Genomic DNA, 22,186 nt, shown 5'->3' on the forward strand with positions numbered 1-22,186 from the left:
AGAGAAAGAAAAGGAGGGAGAGGGGGGAGGGGAGAGAGAGAGAGACAAAGAGAGACAGAGACAGAGAGAGACAGACAGACAGAGGAGAGAAAGAAGGGGGAAAAAGGGAGAAGGGAGAGAGAAAGAGGAGAGAGGGGAGAAAGAGACAGACAGAGACAGAGAGAGAGAGAGAGAGAGGGGCAGAGACAGAGAGACAGGGAGAGAGAGAAATTTATTGATGTGGAGGTAATATTTGTTGTAAATAGAGAATGTTAGTTAGACCAGTTCTAATCCTGTTCTACTAAATTCTGTTTCAATCCTGTTATAACTCCCCCCAAAAACTTGTTTTACAAAATATTTTGATAACTGCATTTCAGTGTAATTGGTTCCCTTTGTAATCCTGTGAATTTCATTTGATGCACTTTAAAAATGATTGTGAGAAGGGCCCCACAAGTCTCATCAGCCTTGCAAAGCCTTCCATGACCAAAAAAGGTTAAGAATTCCTGGCAACAGAAGGAGAAAACGGCCACTGTCCAAGGAGCTGGGTTCAAATCCTGCCTCCCTCCCTTACTACCTGTGTGTCTCTTTACATCTCTTGGCCTTAGTTGTAAAGTGAAGGGCTTGGACAGGAGGCTGTTGGGGGGGGGAGGGGGGGAGACCAAATATGGAACTGAAAAAAATTAACTTGTATAAAAAAATCAATAAGGATGTGATCTTGGCTCTGGCATTTCGGGAAACACAGGCAAACAGCATGTGGCTGCAGGGCCCCTGAAAGAACATTGAGTTTAGAGTTAAGGGCTCTAGGTCTGAACCACAGATACTTGTTCTGTGACCCTGGACAAATCATTCTACTTCTGGCCTTCAGTTTCCTTATCTTACAGAATGTAAGTAGCATCTGGTAGGTATACAATAAATACTCATTGGTTAAAATGATGTGGTTGGCTTTAGAGCTCAGTAATACCTCCAAGGCACAGTCTGGCTTTGTGTTTAATGCCCAAGACCTCCCAGCTGTGTTCTTTGCAACTTTTGTGGTTCTTCAGTCATTTTTGTTCAGTCGTGTCTGACTCTTCATAGCCCTATATGGGGTTTTCTTGGTGGAGATACTAGAATGCTTTGGCATTTCCTTCTCCGGCCCATTTTACAGATGAGGAAACTAAGGCCAACAGGGTGAAGTGACTTGCACAGGGTCACACAGCTAGTAAGTGTCTAAGGCTGGATCTGAACTCACAAAGAGGAATCTTCCTGATTCCAGGCCCAGTGATCTATCCATTCAGCTACCTAGCAGCATTCTTTGCAACAGAAGGTACTTAATAAATATTTCTTGGATTGGCTAAGGTCACTTTCAGCTCTAAGTCAAGGAAAAAGCATGGTACAGTGCAGGGAGCCCTGAATTGGGAGTCTGAGGGCTTGGGGTTTGAATCTCCAGTTTGTCATTTATTACCCTTTATCCTGAGCACGGTATTTGGCATCCTTTCCCCCTTCTGTCCAGTGAGGAGATTGGACCAGATGGCACAAAGTTAGCTTTCTCATTGTTATCTTTGAATCCCTACCACCTGGCACAGTGCCTAGCACACAATAGGTGCATTAATAAATGTTTGCTGATTGACTGATGATCCTAGGATCCCTTGGGGGAAAAAAAAAGAAAAGAAATCCCCAAAGCCCATAAATACATGTGACTGACTAAAAATATTGCCCTAACTGGTCCAGTGGAGAATGTTGTTTTCCTGAGCTTTCTGCCCCGGGAAAATTCCCATCTGGGTGTCCGGCATGGGAGTGAGTTCCCCGAGTGGGAGTGGGTTCTGTTGCATCAGCTTTTCATTTCGTGAACGAGGTGTGAAGCTGTGGTATCGTGGGCCTCCTTCCTGAGCACAGAGCTGGCTCTGGAAGGCTTTCCCTGCTGTTTGGAGTGAGCACGTTTCTCCCCATGTTCTTCTGGAAGTCTGTGAGTGGGGCCATCCATTTATTTAATTTCTAAAGCGGGAACTTCTCTGGGGGAGGATGCTGTTTGTAGAGCAGCCTGTAATTCTTAGTCAGCATTCTTGTCATCAGGTGGCAGGTGGTATTATTTTCTTTCCTTCCGGGCAGAGGCAGGTTTAAGCCCCTGTCAGACTTCAGCGTGGGGTACGATTTGGAGTAAGAGATTGGATCCCATCCCTGTCACTAACTACGGTGGGACCTTGGGCGATCAGGCAACCCCTCAACAAGCGTTTATTATGTGCCTACTATGTGCCAGGCACTGGAGTACAACATAAGAAGCAAATGTTCTAGTGGAAGAAGACAACAAACACATATATACAAAATAAATGAATTATATACATTTATTTTTATTTATTTTATATATATATATATTTAATAAATGCATTATATACAATTATATACAAAATAAGTGAATAAGTAAATATAGAATAAAATAAATAAGTGGATAGAGAAAAACATTTATAAAGCAATTAAAAACAAGGTAATTTGGGAGGGAGGATGCCAGCATTTGAGGAGATTGGCAAAGGCTCCATGCAAGGGATGGCACTCCTTTGTGGGCAAGTCACTTAACTTTCTGTGCCTCGGTTTCTTTGTCTATAAGATAAGGGAGTTGGACTAGATATCCTCCAAGCCCCTTCCAGCCCTGGTTCTGGGGGCCTAGGAATCTCAGCCAATCAATCCATTCATTCCTAGCCAACTTTGATGTATGCCTTACTACATACTGCTTAATGAATACCTATTTTTCAGAGCAGCTAGGTGGCATGGTGAGTAGAGCACCAGCCCTGGAGTCAGGAGGACCTGAGTTCAAATGTGACCTCAGATACTTGACACACTTAGTAGCTGTGTGACCTTGAGCAAGTCACTTAACCCCAATTGCCCTGCCTTCCTCCCTCCAAAAAGGGGCAGGGGGAAGATACCTATTTATTGCCTTCTGCTGCTTATTTTTATGTGTCACAGAAGAATAATTTGCAAACTTTCTTTCTCATGTGCCAGACCTAAACTAATTAATAGAAGATTTGGGGCTTTCAGGTTGTAAAATGCTCATCAGCAAAGAAAAATGCATTTTTGACAGAACTGAAAAGTAGATACTTGAGCTTTTGAAAATGGACAACTAAGCGAGTTGGTGCCAGGCAGGCCTAGATTACAGCAGAATTCCAGCCTTGCCAGAGCCTCATTCGACAAGAATGGGGGTGGCAGGAGTCATCCAGCTGCTGCACACCTGGGCAAAGTGGGCCCATTCTTTGAAATGTGCAAGAACTAATTCCCTCCCTGGGATGGACCACTTATTAGTGTTCATTCATTTCAGTTGTGTCAGGTTCTTTGTGACCCCTTTTGGGATTTCCTTGGCAAAGATACTGGAGTGGTTGGCCATTTCCTTCTCCAGCTCATTTTACAGATGAAGAAATTGAGGAAAACAGGGTGAAGTGACTTGTCCAGGATCACATAGCTAGGAAGTATCTTAGGCCAGATTTGAACTCAGGAAGATGAGTCTTCCTGATTCCAAAGCCAGTGCTCTATTTACTGAGCCAAATGACACCATGTTCCTTATGAAATAGTACTGGAGTGTGATAATTGTGTTTCAGTGGGAAGAACCTAGGGTTAGGAATCAGGAGGATTTGGGTTCAAATCCCAGCTTTAGTGCTTGCTACCTGTGTGACCTTGGGCCAGTCACTTACTGCCTGGTTTCCTCATCAGTGAAAAGAGGATTTGTGTAGGACTTCAAGCCCTTTCCCTGCCACTCATTCCCTGGGTGACTGCAGGCAAATTCCTTCCCTTCCTGGCCTCAGTTTCCCTATCTGTCAAATGAAGGGGGTTGTTCTTAGCTCCTCCAGGCTCTAAGTCATCTTGGATCCCAGATCCAGCCTCCCACCTGGGTGATGTTGGCCCAATCACTTCACCTCTAGCTCATGGCATTCTTATCTCTAAAATTAAGAGGTTCATATTCCTCATCCCCAAATGAGGACGATCCCTTTCGTCTAGAAAAGCAATGATTTCTAAGAATGCTTTCCCCACTCCTAATTTTTTAAAATGTTACAAGTTACCTTTAATTAGAACTTTGAACTATAAGGTAGCTACTGTTTTAGTCTAGCAAAATAATGACCCAAAGGAAAGAGGGAGATACTTTCAAAATTGGATGCATGGTTTCATTCATGTAGGAAACTCCCAGTGAAGAAGTGCCTTCCTTGGATACAAATTAGCAGCCGTTGCAACTTAGAGTCTCAAAGGTTCAGTAAAAGTTACATGGCTGGGCCAGGATCACAGAGCCAGGAGTCAGAAGTAGAACTGGAACAAACCTGGATCTGAAAAAGAACTGAAACATAACAAATGACAACAGTGAGGCTTCCCAGCCCTTCACAACCTGGCCTTGACTTACCTTTCCAGCCTTGTTGTGTGTTACATCCCTTCCTACACTCAGTGATCCATCCAGATCCTTTGGCTGTGTGAATACAAAACTCTATCTCTAGTTTCTGTGCCTTTGCTTGGGTTGTGTCCTCCGCCTGGAATGCCCTCCCTCCTCACTTCTGCCTGAGCCACATTCTAACAGGAAATCTTTCCACTGCTAATGCGCTTTCCATTAGCTTATATTCAATTTGCATTTACTTACATATTCATGTCATCTCTCCTGATGGAGTGTAAGCTTATTGAGGGCAGGGACTGTTTTCATCTTTCTTTGTGTTCCCAACACCTAACACAGGGCCTGGCATGCAGTAAATTCTTAATAAATGCTCGTTGATTGATTGATCAATTACTCCTCTCTCACATCGATGAAGCACATTAGTAATAATAATTAGTAATAATGCTGATAAAGTAACAGCAGTAGCACAGTTGAAAGATTTGCAAAGCACTTTCTGGATTTATCGTGTTTGATCTTCACCATAACCCTATGAGGGAAGTGCTTTTATCCCCATCTGCAAGATGGGGAAACTGAGGCTCAATGAGGGTAAGGGACTCTCCCAGGGTCCCATAGATGGCAGGCCTTCCTGTCTCTAGGTCCAGTACTCTGACCATTACTGTAGGTTTGTTGTTCAGTTGTTTTCAGTCTCCTCCTAACTCCTCCTGGCCCCATTTGGGGTTTTCTTGACAGAGATACTGAAGTGGTTTGTCATTTCCTTCTCCAGCTCATTTTACAGATGAGGAAACTGAGGCAAGTAGGGTTAAGTGACTTACCCAAGGTCACACATCTAGTAAGTGTCTGAGGCTGGATTTGAACTCAGGAAGATGAGTCTTCCTAACTCCAGGCCTGGTACTCTATCCACTGTACCACCTGGCTGCCCTTTATTGTTTCTTTGCATAAATAGTTGGAGTAGAGAAGTGGAATTGGACATATATTTTCAGGCAATGCAGGGATTTGTTTTTTCATGACTATACTTATTTATTACAAAGAAAGGCTTTTGTGGGGAGGTGGGGAGGGGGAACAGGTTCCTGGAAATAGTTAGAGTGATACAAAAAAAATGAAGAAAAGAAAGACAAGATCTTTGATCAGTCATTTAAAATAAAATACACAGAAGACAATAGAGGCAGAGTTATTTTGGAACTGGCATGTTAAAATTTAAATGTCCTTGTAAAAGCCATATGTAATGGAGATACGTGGTTTCACACATAGTCCTCTTTGGATAGGAGAATGGAAAGCAAGCAACAGCAACAAGCATTTATTAAGCTCCTTCTGTTTGCTGGGCCCTGTGCTCAAAGTGCTACTGATGCAAATAGAAGTAAAAAGGCAGTCATTCCCTGCCCTAGTGCAGCTTCTATTCTAATGGGGGGAGACCACACCTAAAAGGAGGCTGAAAGGGGGAGGGGGCACAGGGGTGAAGGCTGGAGAGAGTCAGGAGCACAGCCAGGAGGGAAATGGAGCATAGCTGGTCTGACTCTCCCAGAAGGGACTCACCCATGGGAGGAGGGCTTCGTTATTCATGTTTGTAACTTCATATAAAGGGGGACCTTTAAAAAAATTCCGTGTAAGGGGAAAGTGTCAGTTCAGGCCATCTCATTTGGATCTCCCAAGATCCTTTGCTTTTTGGTCTCCCAAACCATTCTTCCCATACTGTTCTCTATAACCGCTGCCTTTGCTGGGGTCTTCCGAAGTCTCTTAGATGCTGGAGCTTGGATCTGCTGCCAACAGGTGTCACTGTTGTGCATCTCCCCTCAAACCACGCAGACAGCAGTCACTTAATCATTGCTTCCTAAACATATATTAAAGTGCTTGTTGGTGCCCAGCATTGAGCTCTCTTTGCCTGTGTTGGGGAGCGGCTCTAACCCGGAGTGAATATCAAGGAGAAGAATGACGGGCCCTAGCCCATGTCAAACAGATGCATTTCTAAAGGCTGTAGAGTTTAGAAATCCCTTTGCTTACAATACCTTTGCTTGGGGTAATAAGTGAGAGTTTTCTCACCCGCATTTTACAGATGAGGAAAACTGAGGCTCTGAGATGAAGTAAAATTTGCCCAAGGGTACACAGGTTATTATTATGAAGGGGTGGGACTTGAACCCAGGTCTCTGTGACTGCAAATCTGGAGTCCTAGCCCAGTCTTCTTTCCAATACACTGCAACATCCCTAGACATTCATTATAACAACCAAGAGGAAAAACCAGTCTTGAACTCTCCGCTTTTATACTGGCACCAAGGACACACTGGCAATTGAACCTGTCTTTCCTGATCTAGAAAAGAGAAAACTCAGTGCTGTCGTGTACAAGAGGGTTGGAACTTGTTCTCTTTGGGCCCAGAGGGCTCCGAGAGGCTGAAGCATCAGGGAGGGGAAGAGGCTGCAGGAAAGAAGAGGGAGGTTACCAGCTCTAAGACCTTTCTGGCCATCAGAGCCATCCCAGAGGGCAATGGGCTGCTCCATATGGTGGAGCTGGTTTCCCCTCACTGGAGCTATTTAAGCAAAGGCTATTTGGCTGCTTGTTGGGCCTCCAGGGTGGGGAAGAAGGTTCTTTTGGGAGATGGCTTGGACAAGATGGTTCCTGACGTCCCTTCCACCTCTGACGTTCTGTGATGCTCTGACTCCAGGCCCAGAGCCCTTGCCATGCACACTACAAAGGCTAGTGTGGCTTCATGATGCCACATCCCATCTTAATAACAGAAGGAAAGAGTACTTGGTGCTTGGGAAGCAGATCTTCCCCAGGCACCATTCCCCTTTCCTTCCTTCCATTTTCTGCTTGCCTTCCCAATACCTCAGACTGTAACATATGTGCGAGCACACACACGCACACACGCACACACACACACACACACACACACCCTTCCTCCCACCACCCCCCACCTCTACCCCAAGCTGATCAGTTTCCTCAGACCTTTCCCAAAAGCAGTTCTTTGGCCCAGACCCAATGTCCTGCCCATGCTCTTGGGTACAGGCTGATGCCCCTCCCTGGTTCAGATATGAAGAGCAAGCTTTCTGAATTTAGAAAGGTCCAGCCCCTTCCAGGGGCATACTCTAGATGCTTGAGCACATCGGGGAAGGCTTGCCTCGTACTTAAAAAATGTGCCGAAATGGATAGCCACATATGGAAAAGACTTTGCTGTCCTTAAAAAATATGCTAATACTGATAGCCTTAGCACATGTTTCTTGGTGCTAGTGGGAAAGATACCCGAACTGGATGTCTGGGGGCCATGGGTGGGGAAGTATGGGGCGGGGAACAATTCCAAGTTTCAAATCCTGCCTCAGGCACTGGTGGCCAAAGCAAGCCCACTGGCACTGAGCCCTTGTCTTCTTCACCTGTGTGAGAATAGGGAAGATAATTTCACTGTCAGCATTGCAGAGTGGTTGTGTGAGAAGAGCTCTTTGTAAAACTTTAAAAGCTCTGGTAATGTGGATGATGGGGAGGAGGAGGATGTTACTATTTGTAATTCCAGATTAATATTCCACCTCTGATCTTGTCCTATCTGTGTTAATTTAGGCAAGTCACTGTAGCTCCGTGGGCCTCAGTTTCCCTTTCTGTAAAACAAGGAAGTTTGGGGTAGAATGTAAACTGGAGCTGGAAGGGACCTTGGAGGCCATCCAACCTACCCCTCATTTCACAGATGAGAAAACTGAGGCCCAGGAGCTGAAGCAGCCAGCCTGAGGTCACTAAGGTGGCTTAGCAGGAATCAAGCTCAGGCAGGCCCCCTGACCCCCAGTCGGGTATTCTTTCCATGGCACTGTGTCATGAGCACAGGAAAGTGACATATCTTCCTCCCCCTGCCCTTTTCCTCCCAAGCATTTTTTTTTTAAAGTAAAGAACAGCCAGCCTGAATGCCTGTGTTTAGGAATGGAAAAGCATTGATTCAGTATTTACTCTGTGCGCAAGTGTTGGAGATGCAAATTAAAAATCAAGATGGGCCCTATTTCCTAAGAGCTCACCTGATTAGGGGAGCTGCCACTCATCTATGCCTTTAATAACAGGATAAGATAGTTTTTATTTGTTAATCTTTCTCCTTCCCCCTCTCCCCCTTAGCTCCATGGAACTATTAGGGGAAGGGTCAACGAGGACAGACCAGGTTAGGGGCTGGAGTCTCTCCAGTTATCCAGGAGCTGATTCATCTAGACCCCCGACTTCTTTTCTGCCCACCCTTCCTGACACCAGGACCACAAGGTTGAGCAGTGTAACGGAACTGAAGACAGGTGCTTAAAACTCAGAGCCTGCTACCTGTTAGCAGATCTGCTCCAGCTGACATGGTGGAAGAAACAAGTGGGCCTCTTGGCTAAAATCGGGTTTGATGACCCGGTGAGGATCATCTCAGGATAATGCTCTGTAAAATGTTTTCTCTGTTCAATAGCTGTTCCCTTGCATACTGTGCTCTGCTGTGATATAGAAGCCTGCTTTGAGCTATAAGAATTTTTAAAGAAGAAAGAAAAGCAAGTGACTTTCTCTGTGTTCCAGTAGGTCTAATGACGAGTATGTATTTGTTTTTTTTTCCTTTTCCTTTCTTCCTCCGGTGGGGGCTCAGCACGTCTGGAGCGAGAGTGAAGACTGCTTGCCTTTCCTGCAGCTGGCACAGGATTACATCTCCTCTTGTGGCAAGAAGACCCTCCATGAAGTGTTGGAAAAAGTCTTCAAGTCTTTCAGACCTGTAGGTGCTCAATTTGGCTTCTCAAAGAAGAGTTCTTTGATAAGCATGTTGGTAATCCAGGGAGGGTGTGGGGAGAGCAGGCGAAAGCCAGGCTGACTAATTGTTATCGTTTTGTTGGCTCTCTGGCTTAAAGATAGCACTGGGTGTTATGGGAGACTGTGAGTTTATTGGGGGTGGAAAATAATTCTTCTGAAACAGCTGGTTGTTGAAATGAGGGTGATTATTTCAAGTACTATGTTCGTTGAGTCAGGAATCCCAGTTATGGGGTGGGGGGAAATGGATCCTTTGGTGGATGATTAATTACATGCTGGCCAAATACTTTTTGGACTCAGAATATCTAAGACCTTAATATTCACTGAGCTCTGGTCCTTTCTGTTGCACCCTGGATTTGGGACTGACTTCTTCCTGAAGTCTGAATAAAAGTATTGCCTTTTATGTTTATAGGAAAGAGATTTCCTTCCCCTTAGAATCTATTCCTTATACCCATCTCTTCTCAATCTAGATGTTTCCCAACACCCAACAAGACTCTGAAAGTTGATCCTCCGCTCCCTCCCACTATCACCACCATTTTTGTTTAGTTGTTTTATACCACAGACACACATATTCAATGTAGCTTTTTCAGGTTTCACAGGTCTAACTGTGATGTGGAAATATTAATGGCTGTCATTCCTTGCTTCATGGAACTGTCCTGTCAGAACATGATGGCTCTCACTGTTGGACTTCTGCAGTCTGGCAGTCCTCAGATGAGCTTGCCCTTCCCCTATCTCTCAGTCTGACTCTGGAAGCAGGAATGTCTAAAGGGTTAGTGCACATGATGTGTTTAAAGGGCTCTGAGCCTCTGAGTGTGAGGACGTGCCCCAGACTGGATGACTAGGAGTGTTATAAATGTGAATAAAGAAGGATTGTCTGAGTTCTGTGGGTGAAGGTTTCAGCCTCTCCATCTGAAACATTGTCCCTCTTCCAAATTATGCTTTCTCTAGCTTTCATTCCTTTCCTGCTTCTCTGCCTTCTTCCCTCTTTCCCTTCTCATTCCTTCCCTCCCTCTGTCCTTTCTTCATTCCTCTCTCCCCTCCTTTTCTACTTTCTCTCCTTTTCCTTCCTTCCTTTTCTCTGGGATAGTTTTTGATGTGACAAAGTGATAAACAGCAAGATATATTCTCATTTTTAAGACAATATCTATCAATACCTTTTGGTTTTATATCAGAGTAATGTCTGTCTATACCATCCTCTCCCCTCCTTGATACACATACCAGCGTTGAAACCAGTGAATCAAAAACAAGTAGTCGAGCAACTGTGTCTGACAATGTCTTCAGCATTCTGTCCCCGCAGACCCCCAGCCCTCTGCTAGCAGGAGGAAAGAATGTTGCACTATCCCTTCCCTGGCACCAAGTACAGTTATTCCAATTCTTCCAAGCTTGCCTTTCTTTAAGTATTCTTTTACTTTCTCTTGTTGTAGCCACATATCTCTTTTTGTCCTAATTCTGCTTACTCCATTCGAGGTCATTAAGTGTCCAGCATGTGTTCAGCCTCACCTCCTCTGTGCTGGGCACTGGGCACTGTTCAAGGACTGGGGAGACAGAAATAAAGCACAAATCAAGCCCTGATTCCCAGGAGCTTTCAGCCCCCTCATCAATCCAAAAATGCTCATCGAGCAGTTACACATACTGTTTAAGAGAGACATAGACAAACCCCACAAGGTTGCCAGGAGAGTAAAACATGGTATCCTTTGCCTTCAGATTTGGGGAAATTTGATCAATTCATGCAGCTGTTCCGGGATGGGGGGGCGGGGCGGGCAGCACTACAAGGAAAAGTGACTTTGTGCATTCCAGAACCGTGTTCAGCATTAACTTAGAAGTGTCCCTTCCCTTAGAAGTCCCCACTTCCCTGTGCTCATTCCTCCCCTATGCATTCCCTGCTGGGTGTTATGTTGGATTTGCATGTTTCCATCTTGAAAAGAAACTTATTGTCAGAAAAGGAATGCTTGAGCTGGACTTGGGGTTCCTCAATCAGGCATGTACTCTTGTGTGTGTGTGTGTGTGTGTGTGTGTGTGTGTGTGTGTATGTGTGTGTGTCCCTTTGAACAGAGAAACTTTCCAACCCAAAGTTTTTCTTTCTTTTCCTTTCTCTCCTGCCTTCCTCTGCTCCAGCCAAATAGGAAAGATTGATGCTGGAGAAAATTCCAGAGTGCCCAGGCCTGAAAAGAAAGCTGTCAGGGGCTCTGATGGAAAGGGAATAAACTTAACTTCCTGATTTTCCTGATCCAATCTTCATTCTTCCTAGACCTTCAACTACTTATTTTTGCACTCAGGACATGAGTGGCCTGGGGGAATGGGTGGGACAGGAAGGGGTAAGGGGCTCACCTGGAGTGTGACTGCTCATGGGTGGGAATGCAAGGCATATAGGGATACCATGAGTAAGCTGCTGAAGGGGAAGGAAGTTGGCCCAGGGATAAGGCCACAGCCTCTGCTGCCATAGGAGTGGGGCCAGGCAGGGGGAAAAGTGTGCCTCAAGTAGTCAGAGACTGCCCTCCCCAGTGAGGACGACTCTTTGTCTTCTCCCTCAGTGGTTCTTCATCTGAAAGGCTGCTTTTAAAGGCCTCTTGTCTGTGGGTGCGGCACACTACCTTAGGTGCTGAACAAAGTGAGGTCGGTGGATTCAGACCCTCCCATGTAGCCCCGCAGTGAGGTATTATAGAGGAACTTTGTATGGCTGACTACACGGGTGGTTTGTGTTCCAACTCCAGATCTCTGTTTCTGTGATCCTATAATTTAAGAACAGAGAGGGGATCTCTAGTAGAGTGCCATAGATATCTGCCCGTAGGAGAGCCAGGATCCAAGAAGATCTTAACTGGCTAGAACAATGGACTGAACTGAATAAGATAGAAACAAAGAGGGGTAAATGTACAGTCCTATATTGGGTTAAACAGTGAGTGGCCTAGATACAGATGTGGCTAGAAAAGAGTGTATAGAAAAAGACCTGGAGGTTTTAGTGGCCCACAAGCTCAGTATGAGTCAGCTAAGAACTGCTGCCATGATCTTAGGCTGGACTATGAGAGGCATGGTATCCAGAACAAGAGAGGGGATCCTGTGGTGGCGCTCTTCCTCCATCGCTACAATGTTGCATTCAGTCCCAGGCGCTGCATTTTTGGATCGCTACAATGTTGCATTCAGTCCCAGGCGCTGCATTTTTGGAAGGACATTGATAGGTTGGACACATCCAGAGGAGAGGACTAGAGATTACTGATAGGCCTTGAAGGAACTGCAGATATTTAGCCCAGAGAAGGGAGGAAGCAAGGGTGTGGGGCAGGAAGAGAGGAGCATAACCTGAAGTATTCTAAGGGCCAGCCTGTGGAAGAGGGAGCAAGGGGTAGCCAAGAGACGAGTTTAGGTTCTAACATATAGACCCATCCCAGAGTTGGGCGGGCTGCCGGTGGGGGCGTGGGGGAGTGAAGTGGAGGTGGCAGGGCCTCCTCTTGGCAGATCTCCAGGACTATTTGTTGGATGTGTTGTAGAGGAAGAAGATTCTTGTTCAAGAGAGAAACTGAAGCTTAGAGAAATGAAATGACTTGTCCAAGGACACACGGCTCAATTTAGGAAACATTTATTAAGTAGTGGCTAAGTGCCAGGCTATCATTATTATTATTACTAATATTCTTACTGTTGTTGCTGTGACAACAAACCCCCCAAATGGAACAATTCCTGCCCTCAGGGAGCTTACAATCTACTGGGGGAAGACAGCAGGTATGCAGTGTATACACAGAGTAAATATAAAGTAACTATCTTGTTTCCCTGAGACTTCTTGACTTGTTTTCTTCTGCCCAAAGGTGAGTGCAGCACATTTCTTTCATGTGTGCACACCCAGGGAATTAGATTGAGTTTTTTAAAAGGCACATATTGATTGAATCATTACTTGTATTCATTAAGGAAACTAAAAACTTAAAAATTAACCGAACACTGCTTTAGAAATGTGCCACCGGACACCGTTTAAAAAATGATATTTAAAGTGCCATATGAGTGCTGGTGATTTATTGTTGCTGTAATGTATTTATTTGGGGTTTTAGGCTGTGCCTTGGCCTGTACCCTGTATGTGGGTGCCTGGGCCTCTGGAGAGTTTTCTCACTGTCATTCTTAACATCATTTATGTCCTGTTAGGTGGCACAGTGAACAGAGCGTTGAGCCTAGAGTCAGGAGGGCCTGAATTCAAATCCAGTCTCGGACACTTATTAGCTGTGTGATCCTGGGAAAGTCACTTAACCTCCATCTGCCTCAGTTTTCTCATCTGTAAAATGGAGATAGTTTTAGCATCTACCTCCCAGGGTTGCTGAGGATCACATGGGATAATGATCATAAAATGCTGAGCACAGTGCCTGGCATGTAGTGAGCATTATATAAGTGTTACTTACTATTATCATTATATTATCCTCATAGTCAGGGTAGAGCTCACTTTGCTTCTGTTTTCATTGCTCTGAGTCACTCCATGTGACTCTTCCGGTGTTTCTTTGTGTTTTTCATAGTCACAGTTTCTTCTGGTGCCAGTGTGATTCTGTGGCACTTCCATACTCCTATAGGCTCCTCCTTTCTCGGTGTGGACAAACCTCTTCATTTTACAGGTGAGGAAACTTGCCTCACAGAAACTCTACAAAGTAGGTTTGTTGAGTTATTATCCCACTTGATGGATGGGGAAATTGAGGCCTGAAGAGGGAAGGTGGCTTGCTAGCACTCACACTGGCAGTTACTACAGTCTAGGAGCTCCTCCACTTCCAAAGGGGCCTCTGACCGAGAGGGAGTGGTCCTGGTGCTGGAGAAATGACCTCAGTGTGTCTTAATAACACAAACTCTCTGTGTCTTTAATGTTTCTGAAGCACTTTCCTCCATCTGGTCAAATGGAAAGAATGCAGGACCTTAGTGTGAATCATCACTTGAAGGACCTTGGGCAAATCATCCTCAGTTTCCTCATCTGTCAAAGGAGCTTGGGGCGGCCTCCATTCCTTCCAGCTCTTGATCTGGGATCCTTCCTATAGGTCATTTTACTTCTTTGAGTGTCCGTTTCCTTACCTGTCACATGCGGAACGGTCTGTGCAAAAGCATGTGGGAAATAGAATGGGGGAAGGGAGGTGACAGACAGAATGGGAGATGAGGGTGGGAGATAGAATAGGAGAAGGAAGGTAGGAGAAAAAATGGGGCATAGGGTTGGGAGATAGAATGGGGGAAGGGAGGTGAGAGACAGAATGGGAGATGGGGGTGGGAGATAGAATAGGAGAAGGAAGGTAGGAGAAAAAATGGGGCATGGGGATGGGAGATAGAATGGGGGAAGGGAGGTGAGAGACAGAATGGGAGATGGGGGTGGGAGATAGAATAGGAGAAGGAAGGTAGGAGAAAAAATGGGGCATGGGGATGGGAGATAGAATGGGGGAAGGGAGGTGAGAGACAGAATGGGAGATGGGGATGGGAGATAGAATAGGAGAAGGGAGGTAGGAGAAAAATGGGGCATGGGGATGGGAGATAGAATGGGGGAAGGGAGGTGAGAGACAGAATGGGAGATGGGGATGGGAGATAGAATAGAAGGGAGGTAGGAGAAAAATGGGGCATGGGGATGGGAGATAGAATGGGGGAAAGGAAGGAGAAAGAACAGGGGCGTGGGAGTGGGACATAGAATGTCACCTGTGGGAAATACTGAGGTGGCCAGTTGACTGGAATGCAGAATATGCATAATCAGCCTATAAAGATGGGTTGGAACCCAAGAAGGATAAGAGAGAGGAGAGGCTAGAGGTAGGGAGGCCACTGGGAGGCAGTTGTAATGGTCTAGGGCTTGAGCTAGGGAGGTACATTTGTAAGTGGAGAAAAGGAATGGATATGGAAGAAGTGGTGGAGACTGAATTGACAAGACTTTGGCTCCTGGTTAGATATGGGGGAAGAGGGAGAGAAGAGTCAGAGGAGGTGTTCTTGGTAGGAGTAGGCTTTCTAAGACCTTTAAAGTCTTCCCGACAGGATCTGATGCTTTTCAGTCTTCTAGGGGCCTATGGTGTTCATTTTCTTCAAATCACCAAGGGATTTGTGATCTCACTGACGTGGGCAGTGTTGCAGATTGCGGCCCATTCATGCCCACCAGCCCATCCTCAGTCATTCCTGCTTGGCAAGAATTCCATCATAAAGAAGGGAAAGTATAATCTTCTCCTCATTTTAGAGGGGTATTTGGCAGCATAGCAAAGGGGCGGAGTTATGTCAGTGACAGCTGATGTCAATTGCCTGAGTTAACGCATCTCATCTTAGGGTGTTTGGGGGTTTGGTTTGGTGAGAGGCCCTTCAAGCCTTTTATTTCACAAGCTGCTGAATTCTGATCTGTAGATTTTTGTCTCAGTCCTGCTGGGTAACCAGGCAGCAGTTCACAGAGACTCAGAAAGTAACCCCAAGATAAGGTGTTTATGCTGTTCATTCACTCTTCCCTTACTTAAAGGAAAAATTCATCTCCCACTGCAATACCCTTGATTTCTAGATGTCCATGGATGGAATTCCAAACCTACCATGGAAGACAGGGATGCTCCTGAGTAGCAAAACCACTGTGTTAGGGTTCCCCCCCCCCCAACAAGAGATATAGTGTTAATGAGTTAATGAGCCAAACACCCTTTGGCTTCCTCTCTCTCTGTGCCATTACCAGGGCTAACATTTTTTTTTCTCTCTTTGGCGACAATAACTGCGCTATATTAAGCCTGAAAGAAACACAGAGGTGCTGCTGCTCTCATAGCCTTGGCAATCTCAATACCCAGGACCACCAGTGATACCCAGTGGAGGATCCTGTCCTGGCTTTATCGTAATAGCTACCAAGGCAAGCCAGATCAGAGCTGCGGAGTAAATTAAGTCTTTCACAGTGCATCTGTCTTATTTTCTAGAGCATGGAGTCATACTGACTTCTCTTTAGGAGGAGAAAGAGGAGATAACACCAGGGATGCCGTTTTCCCCTGAAGGCCTTGAGAAAGTGTTGTTGCCCACATCTGACAAAGAGCTGCTTGTCTTGACTGGCTCCAGCCTTGGGGTCCTGCTTGCTGCTGGTTATTTGTAAATCAGAAACCTGGGACAACTACTATTCACTTACCACACCCATGGACCTTAGCCTGAGTTTGTCCCATTCCCATTCCAATAGCCTTCCTTTCACAACAAGAAGAAGGGAGATAAACAAAAAAAAAAAAATCTGGCCTTGAAGATAGCTGTGTTTACTAATACAATTCAGCTGGTATTTAGTAAGCCTCCACCTCATGCAGGGCACTGTGGTAGGCACAAGTCAGAGCTAGCTCTAACTAGGGTGGGGTAAATGGGGTTTTGCCCCAGGGTATCAAATTTAGAGGGTACTGACTGTACTTGTAGCCCTTTAGCAACTAGAAACAACAGAGCATAACACTTTGTTAGCAAGCAGAATAAATTAAAATAGGAAGCAACTTCACAACATGACTAAGATGGAAATATGTTTTGCATGATTACACATGTATAATCTGTATCAAATTGCTTACTGTCTCAGAGAGAAGGGAGGAGAATGAGAGAATTTGGAACTCAAAATTTAAAAAAATGTTGAATTTTTTTTACATGTAATTGGAAAAAATAGAATATTCTTTAAAAAAAAAAATAGGAAGCTACCAGATGGTAGATGGGGGTGAACTCCTCCTTTATTCCTCTTCCCCTCCCCCACCCAATCCCTCCCTCAGCTTCTCTAGCAGCAACTTCCTGCTGGTGTCCCAAGAATGGTATGCATGGTAATGTCCTACTCCCTCATCCTCCTTCCATCCCCTGCTGGTCAACTGAGAGTTATAGGCTGCTTACCCTGAATGCAAAGAAAGGGTCCCTACGGTCAAGATGCTATGGTGAATTGAGCATAGATACAGAGAAATAGAATAATGTATTTCCAGTGGAGTTGGTGGATTTTTTTTTGAGGGGGGAAGGCAGGGCAATTGGGCAATTGCCCAAGGTCACACAGCTAGTAAGTGCGTCAAGTGTCTGAGTCCTGACTCCAAGGCCGGTTCTCTACTCACTGTGCTACCTAGCTGCCCCAAAGAGTTGATGGATTTTAGGCAGCATGCCCCCTTCTTGCTATGAACAGCCAATGAACACCATCTATCATTTTTTAGACTTTACATAGAATCATTTAAATGTCTTGAGCACAGTCTCTGTCTGTGATGCTATGTTATATTCTAACATCTAAAAGCTAGATAATCTGTAGGCCCCAGAGTGAAGGCTTCTGTCTTCTGGCCACCTATCGCCTAGACAGACTGACAGGCCAAATATATTAGAAAACAGGAATATCAGGTCATAGATAAAAAGATGTAGAGGCCATTCCACCCCCATTTTGCAGAGGAAGACATTGAAGGTCAGAGGCGTTCCATCAATTGCCCATGATCATACAGTTAGCGTGTCAGTGGCTAGATCTGAACCCAGGGGGCTTATAAACTCCAGTGGAAAATGTCAATGGGCTTTATCAAAGGCCTTTTTTTTTTTTTGCAAGGCAATCAGGATTAAGTGATTTATCCAGGGTTACACAGCTAGTGTCAAGTGTCTGAGGTCAGATTTGAACTCAGGTCCTCTATCCACTGTACCCCCAGCTGCCCCTTACCCAGGGCCACTTACATGAATTCTGTACCCTGTTGTTTGATTAGGACCTGTTGCCTTTTGGCAGGCTTCCTTCCTGAAGTCCACTGGTATCTCACTCACTGAAGCTTCTTCTGCCCTTTCCAAACAGTTGCTGGGGCTCCCAGATGTAGACGATGACGCATTCGAAGAATATAGCGCCGACGTGGAAGAGGAGGAGCCCGAAGCTGACCACCAACAGATGGGCGTCAGTCAGCAGTAAACTTTGGAGGGTTGTGAGCAGGACAGATGTTAACTTCTTGGTGCCAGGTGGGGTCATGGGTCCTGTGTTTGCATTTTGCATTCGCTCATCACCACAGGAGGTCTGACTCCCAGCATCTGAATTAAAATGAAATAGAATTTTAACCACCATGAAATATCTGTGATAAGCTTTGCTATGGGGTGGTCTGACGCCCCCCAGCCCCTGCCCCTTCTGCTCCCAGCAGGTGTCTGGGGGGTCGTCTTGGTTGCCTTGTGCCATTTTGAATCTAGAATCTGTTTTTGTAGCCAGCTTCATTTTCTCTTTTGTTCACTGTAAAGGATTCACATCCGCTGACTTGAATGTCTGGTTTGAGGAATGTATCAGGCCTGGATCTGGCCGAGGGAGAGCCACGTGGGAGGTAGAAGTCAGCTACATTTTTTTGTTGATTTTATGACCTTTTAACTACTAGTTAGAGATCTTGCTTCTAAAGCAGGTGTTTTGATATATCTACATACTTTGTTAAATGCAGAAGAGCAGCTTAAAAAGGGGGATGGGAATTCCTCAGATTGGTTTAGGAGGAGTTGGAGATAAATACAAACCTCTGATAAGGGTTGTTTTTTTTTTAATCTCACTTCAACATTTATTAAGCCCCTACTGTATGTGAATCTATTATCCAAATATTTTTAAATGATACCATCGCTGCCCTCAGGGAGCTCACTTTCTGTTAGGAGGTTGGCTGGGGTACGTTAGACATTCTTAACCTAAATAGCTAGGTAAATCATTACAAACATAGTAGATGACTTTGAAAACTTCCCAAGTCTAAATGACAATATGTTAAGGATCATGCCACCATCTAGAACTTAGAAGATGAGCCTCAAAGAGTTGTTTGCAGTGACCAAACCAGGGTCACACAGATGGTAACTATTAGGGGTCAGATTTGAATCTAGGTCTCCTTGATTCAAGGATCACACATCTAAAAGGAACTTTAGTCCAACCCCCTTGTTTTACAAATGCGGAAACTAAGACATAGAGCAGCATGGTGACTTACTCAAGGTCACACAGGTGGTAAGTAGCAGGACTGGAATCTGAACCCTCTGCCTCCAAATCCCTTGTTCTTTCTGCTGCACCGGGCTGCCTCCAGATCTAGGACTTGGTGACCTCCCTTGCACGCTGCCTCTGAAGTCCAAAGCCACTTTGTAATAGAGAGATGAAAACAATCAACGAGCGACATTGGGTGATTTTGTAAAAGTGTCTCTAAAATATCATGTGAGAAGTGAAACTTTCAACTTCACACTTTTCTGGTGAGTTGACAACTTGTTAATATCCTGATGTCATTCAAAATTCAAGTGCCATGTCAACCTTGAAGCCATATCTACATTTGTTAGGAGAGTCAACTCAACCATGGTCAGAATTTTAAAAAACGTATCACTTTCCCTATCTGCCTTTTAGTCTTTAAAGAGAACAAGGAGGAAAGGGTCCCATTCTATAATCTACTACACTTTAAAAGAATCAAATGCTTCTAAATGTCTGGTTTTAGCCAATTTTTGACATGATGTGAAAAGTCTCAGTCCTTTCATATAAGATTAAGTTCACTAAAAGTTGGCGATCGAGGCACCAGAATAACATAGATAACTCCCAGAAGCACCCACTGCCTCCATTATCATTCATTCCACAAACATTTGGGGAGAACATTTTGGGCAGCAGGATCCTTTTAGGGTGTGTTTTCTTATCCCCTTCTCTTGGTTGGCACTTTGGATGACTTGGGATGGGGAATGCTTCCATAGCCCAAGATGAGTCTCAGTGGTCAGTTTCAGGGGTGGGAGAATGCTTGAGCATGCATGGGTTGGTGGGTCAGTATGGCTGCCATTTTGCATTCTGAAGGCCTCCAAAGTATGTTTGCCATGTGGCCAAAATCATGAATTAAAAAAATATATGTATGTACATATATACACATATTCATGTATATATGTATAAGCTTCAATGCTTATTGGGTTTTGCATAATCTTTTTAGGACGTAGGCATAAACCTGATAGCTCCAGTTTTTTTGGGTGAGCCTGTAGGAAGGTGGATTAATGGTAGGAGATCATTGACTGCTCATCATATAACACTTTATAAGAGTCCCAAGTAGTTTATTTTCTCAAATCAAATGCAGTTTTTGTGGTTTCCATCCCTTCTTTGGTACCCAAGTTTTTACTTTCTCTCTATTAATAAAAACAGATTATAGTCCTATGAAAAGCCAATTTTTCTTCCTAGTAACATATTTAAAGAAATAAACAACTTAATATATTCCAGTAAGATCCTGTGGAGTTACGATAGCCCTTTACTACTTTCTCCAAAGATGAGCTGGGGAGCATGGGTATGGTTAAAAAGTCACTCAGAGCTGTAAATTTTGTAGATATCATTTCCTGTCCTGCCATGATTCATCACCCCAAAAGATGTTGGTCAATTGGTCAATTAGCAGACATTTATCAATGCCTATTATGTGGCAGGCACTGTGTTAGATACTGGGGATACAAAGATAAAAAATGAACAGCCCTTGGCTTCAGGGAGCTTACATTCTAACAGAGGAGACAGGTGTGTGTGTGTATGTGTATGCGTATATGTGTATATATATATATATATATACATATGTCTACATATATTCAAGATAACTTGTTTTGATAATCAAGATGGTTCCCCAAGAACTTTTAGTTTTTGGGTTATAGGTGCCCCCATGCAGACTAAGAGCTGAGTTGGTCTTGAAGGGCTTTCTGGAGCACAGAGCTTTACCTGAGACTGTTGAAATGGTTGTGGAAATGGAGACATGACTGGGAAAGTAGCCACTGGGCCTCTGATGAACATTCAAACAGACTTATTGCCTTGTGAACTGTGTGTGTACAAGGATCAAGCCCGAGGACACTCTAAGAGGAACACAATGGAAGGACACAGGAGCTTGGCTGTCCTGCTATCCTAGGGTCCAGGTATGGGATCTCCTTGTACATCAATTGGTAACTGCCCCAACCCTTGGTTCATGAGACCCCTGCCTTATGCAGAATTCTGTCCTGTTTTCACAAGGTTCTCCAGCAAGGTTCTTATGTACTCAATAAAAGCGAACAGTTCCATCTTCACAGCTGCTCCACATTGAAGATAGGCATCTTTGCCTACAAGGCAAACAGAAGGTTTAGCCATAGAGTCATTTATTAATGTACCTGGGATGGAGAATTAAGAGGGGTTAGAGTTGAGCTGTTTTTGTTCAATCGTGTCCAACTCTTTGTGGCCCCATTTGGGGTTTTCTTGGCAAAGATACTAGAACAGTTTGCCATTTCCTTCTCCAGCTCATTTTACAGATGGGAAAACTGAGGCAAACAGGTTGAAGTGACTTGCCCAGGGTCATACAGCAGTAAGTCTGAGGCTGGATTTGAACTCAGAAGGATGAATCTGGTTCCAAGCCCAGCATTCTGTGCACTGCGCCATCTAGCTGCCCCATTAGAGTTGAGAGAAACTAATTCAAGAAAAGTACTTTGGCTCTTCTACCTTGCTGTCTGTTATTTTATTTTGTTTTTGGTTATTGGAATTTCCCTCTGATGCTCCATCATGGCATGAGAGGAGCCTGGCTTTTGGGAAGCTGTGCTAGCAGATCATGAGTACTGGCTGGACCTGCCAGGCTGGACCAGCTTCAGGCTCAGGCCTCAGGAGGAACCATATATCTGTTGTCCAAGCACCAACCTAGCGAAGGACTCATGGTTGGCAATAAGGTGGAGGGTACTTTTGGTCATAGCTGTTCTCAAAGACCATCTCAATACCAAGTCACATGCTGTGTGTGTGTGTGTGTTTGTGTGTGTGTGAGAGAAAGAGAGAGAGAGAGAGAGAGAGGTAGTATGGTGCAATGGATCAGAGCTCACCTTGGAGCCAAGAAGAACTGAGTTGAATCCTGCCACATACTGGCTGGGTGACCCTGGGCAAGTCACTTAACCTTTTGGTTCTTTCAGCAACTCTACAAGACTATAAGGGGCCAACTTACATTGTTAGAGGGAGTTTCCTCACCTGGGAATTCCCTACACTAATGAAACCAAAAATTATAGATCAGAGTCCCTGTTTTCATGTGTTGATATGTATATTATATATTCATAATAATAATTATAGCTAACATTTAAATATTGCCTCCTATGTGCCAGGTGTAAAGTGCAAAGTACTTTACAAATATCACCTCACATGATCCTTCCAATAACCCTGGGAGGCAGGTGTTGGTATTCTATTTTACAATTGAGGAAATGGAGCTGAATCAAGCCTAAGTGACTTGCTCAGGGTGACATAGACATCAGACATGTGTCTGAGGCTCGTTTAGTACTCAAGTCTTACTGACTCCAGGTTTGGCCTTTCTCCACTGTGCCCC

General features: G+C 44.7%; 1 protein-coding gene across 1 annotated transcript in view; it reads left to right on the forward strand.

Annotated features, from left to right (window-relative positions):
- The window catches only part of MTURN (maturin, neural progenitor differentiation regulator homolog), a 29,628-nt gene extending 9,579 nt beyond the window's left edge, over positions 1–20,049 (forward strand). Inside the window, exons 2-3 of the mRNA XM_036761904.1 lie at positions 8,881–9,003; positions 17,725–20,049. Of these exons, the coding sequence (XP_036617799.1) occupies positions 8,881–9,003; positions 17,725–17,835 (234 nt within the window). The 3' untranslated portion in view covers positions 17,836–20,049. The remainder of the gene's footprint in view (positions 1–8,880; positions 9,004–17,724) is intronic.
- The last annotated feature ends 2,137 nt before the right edge of the window (positions 20,050–22,186 follow it).

The sequence above is a fragment of the Trichosurus vulpecula genome, chromosome 5 (assembly GCF_011100635.1).
Source record: "Trichosurus vulpecula isolate mTriVul1 chromosome 5, mTriVul1.pri, whole genome shotgun sequence".
Lineage (NCBI taxonomy): Eukaryota > Metazoa > Chordata > Mammalia > Diprotodontia > Phalangeridae > Trichosurus > Trichosurus vulpecula.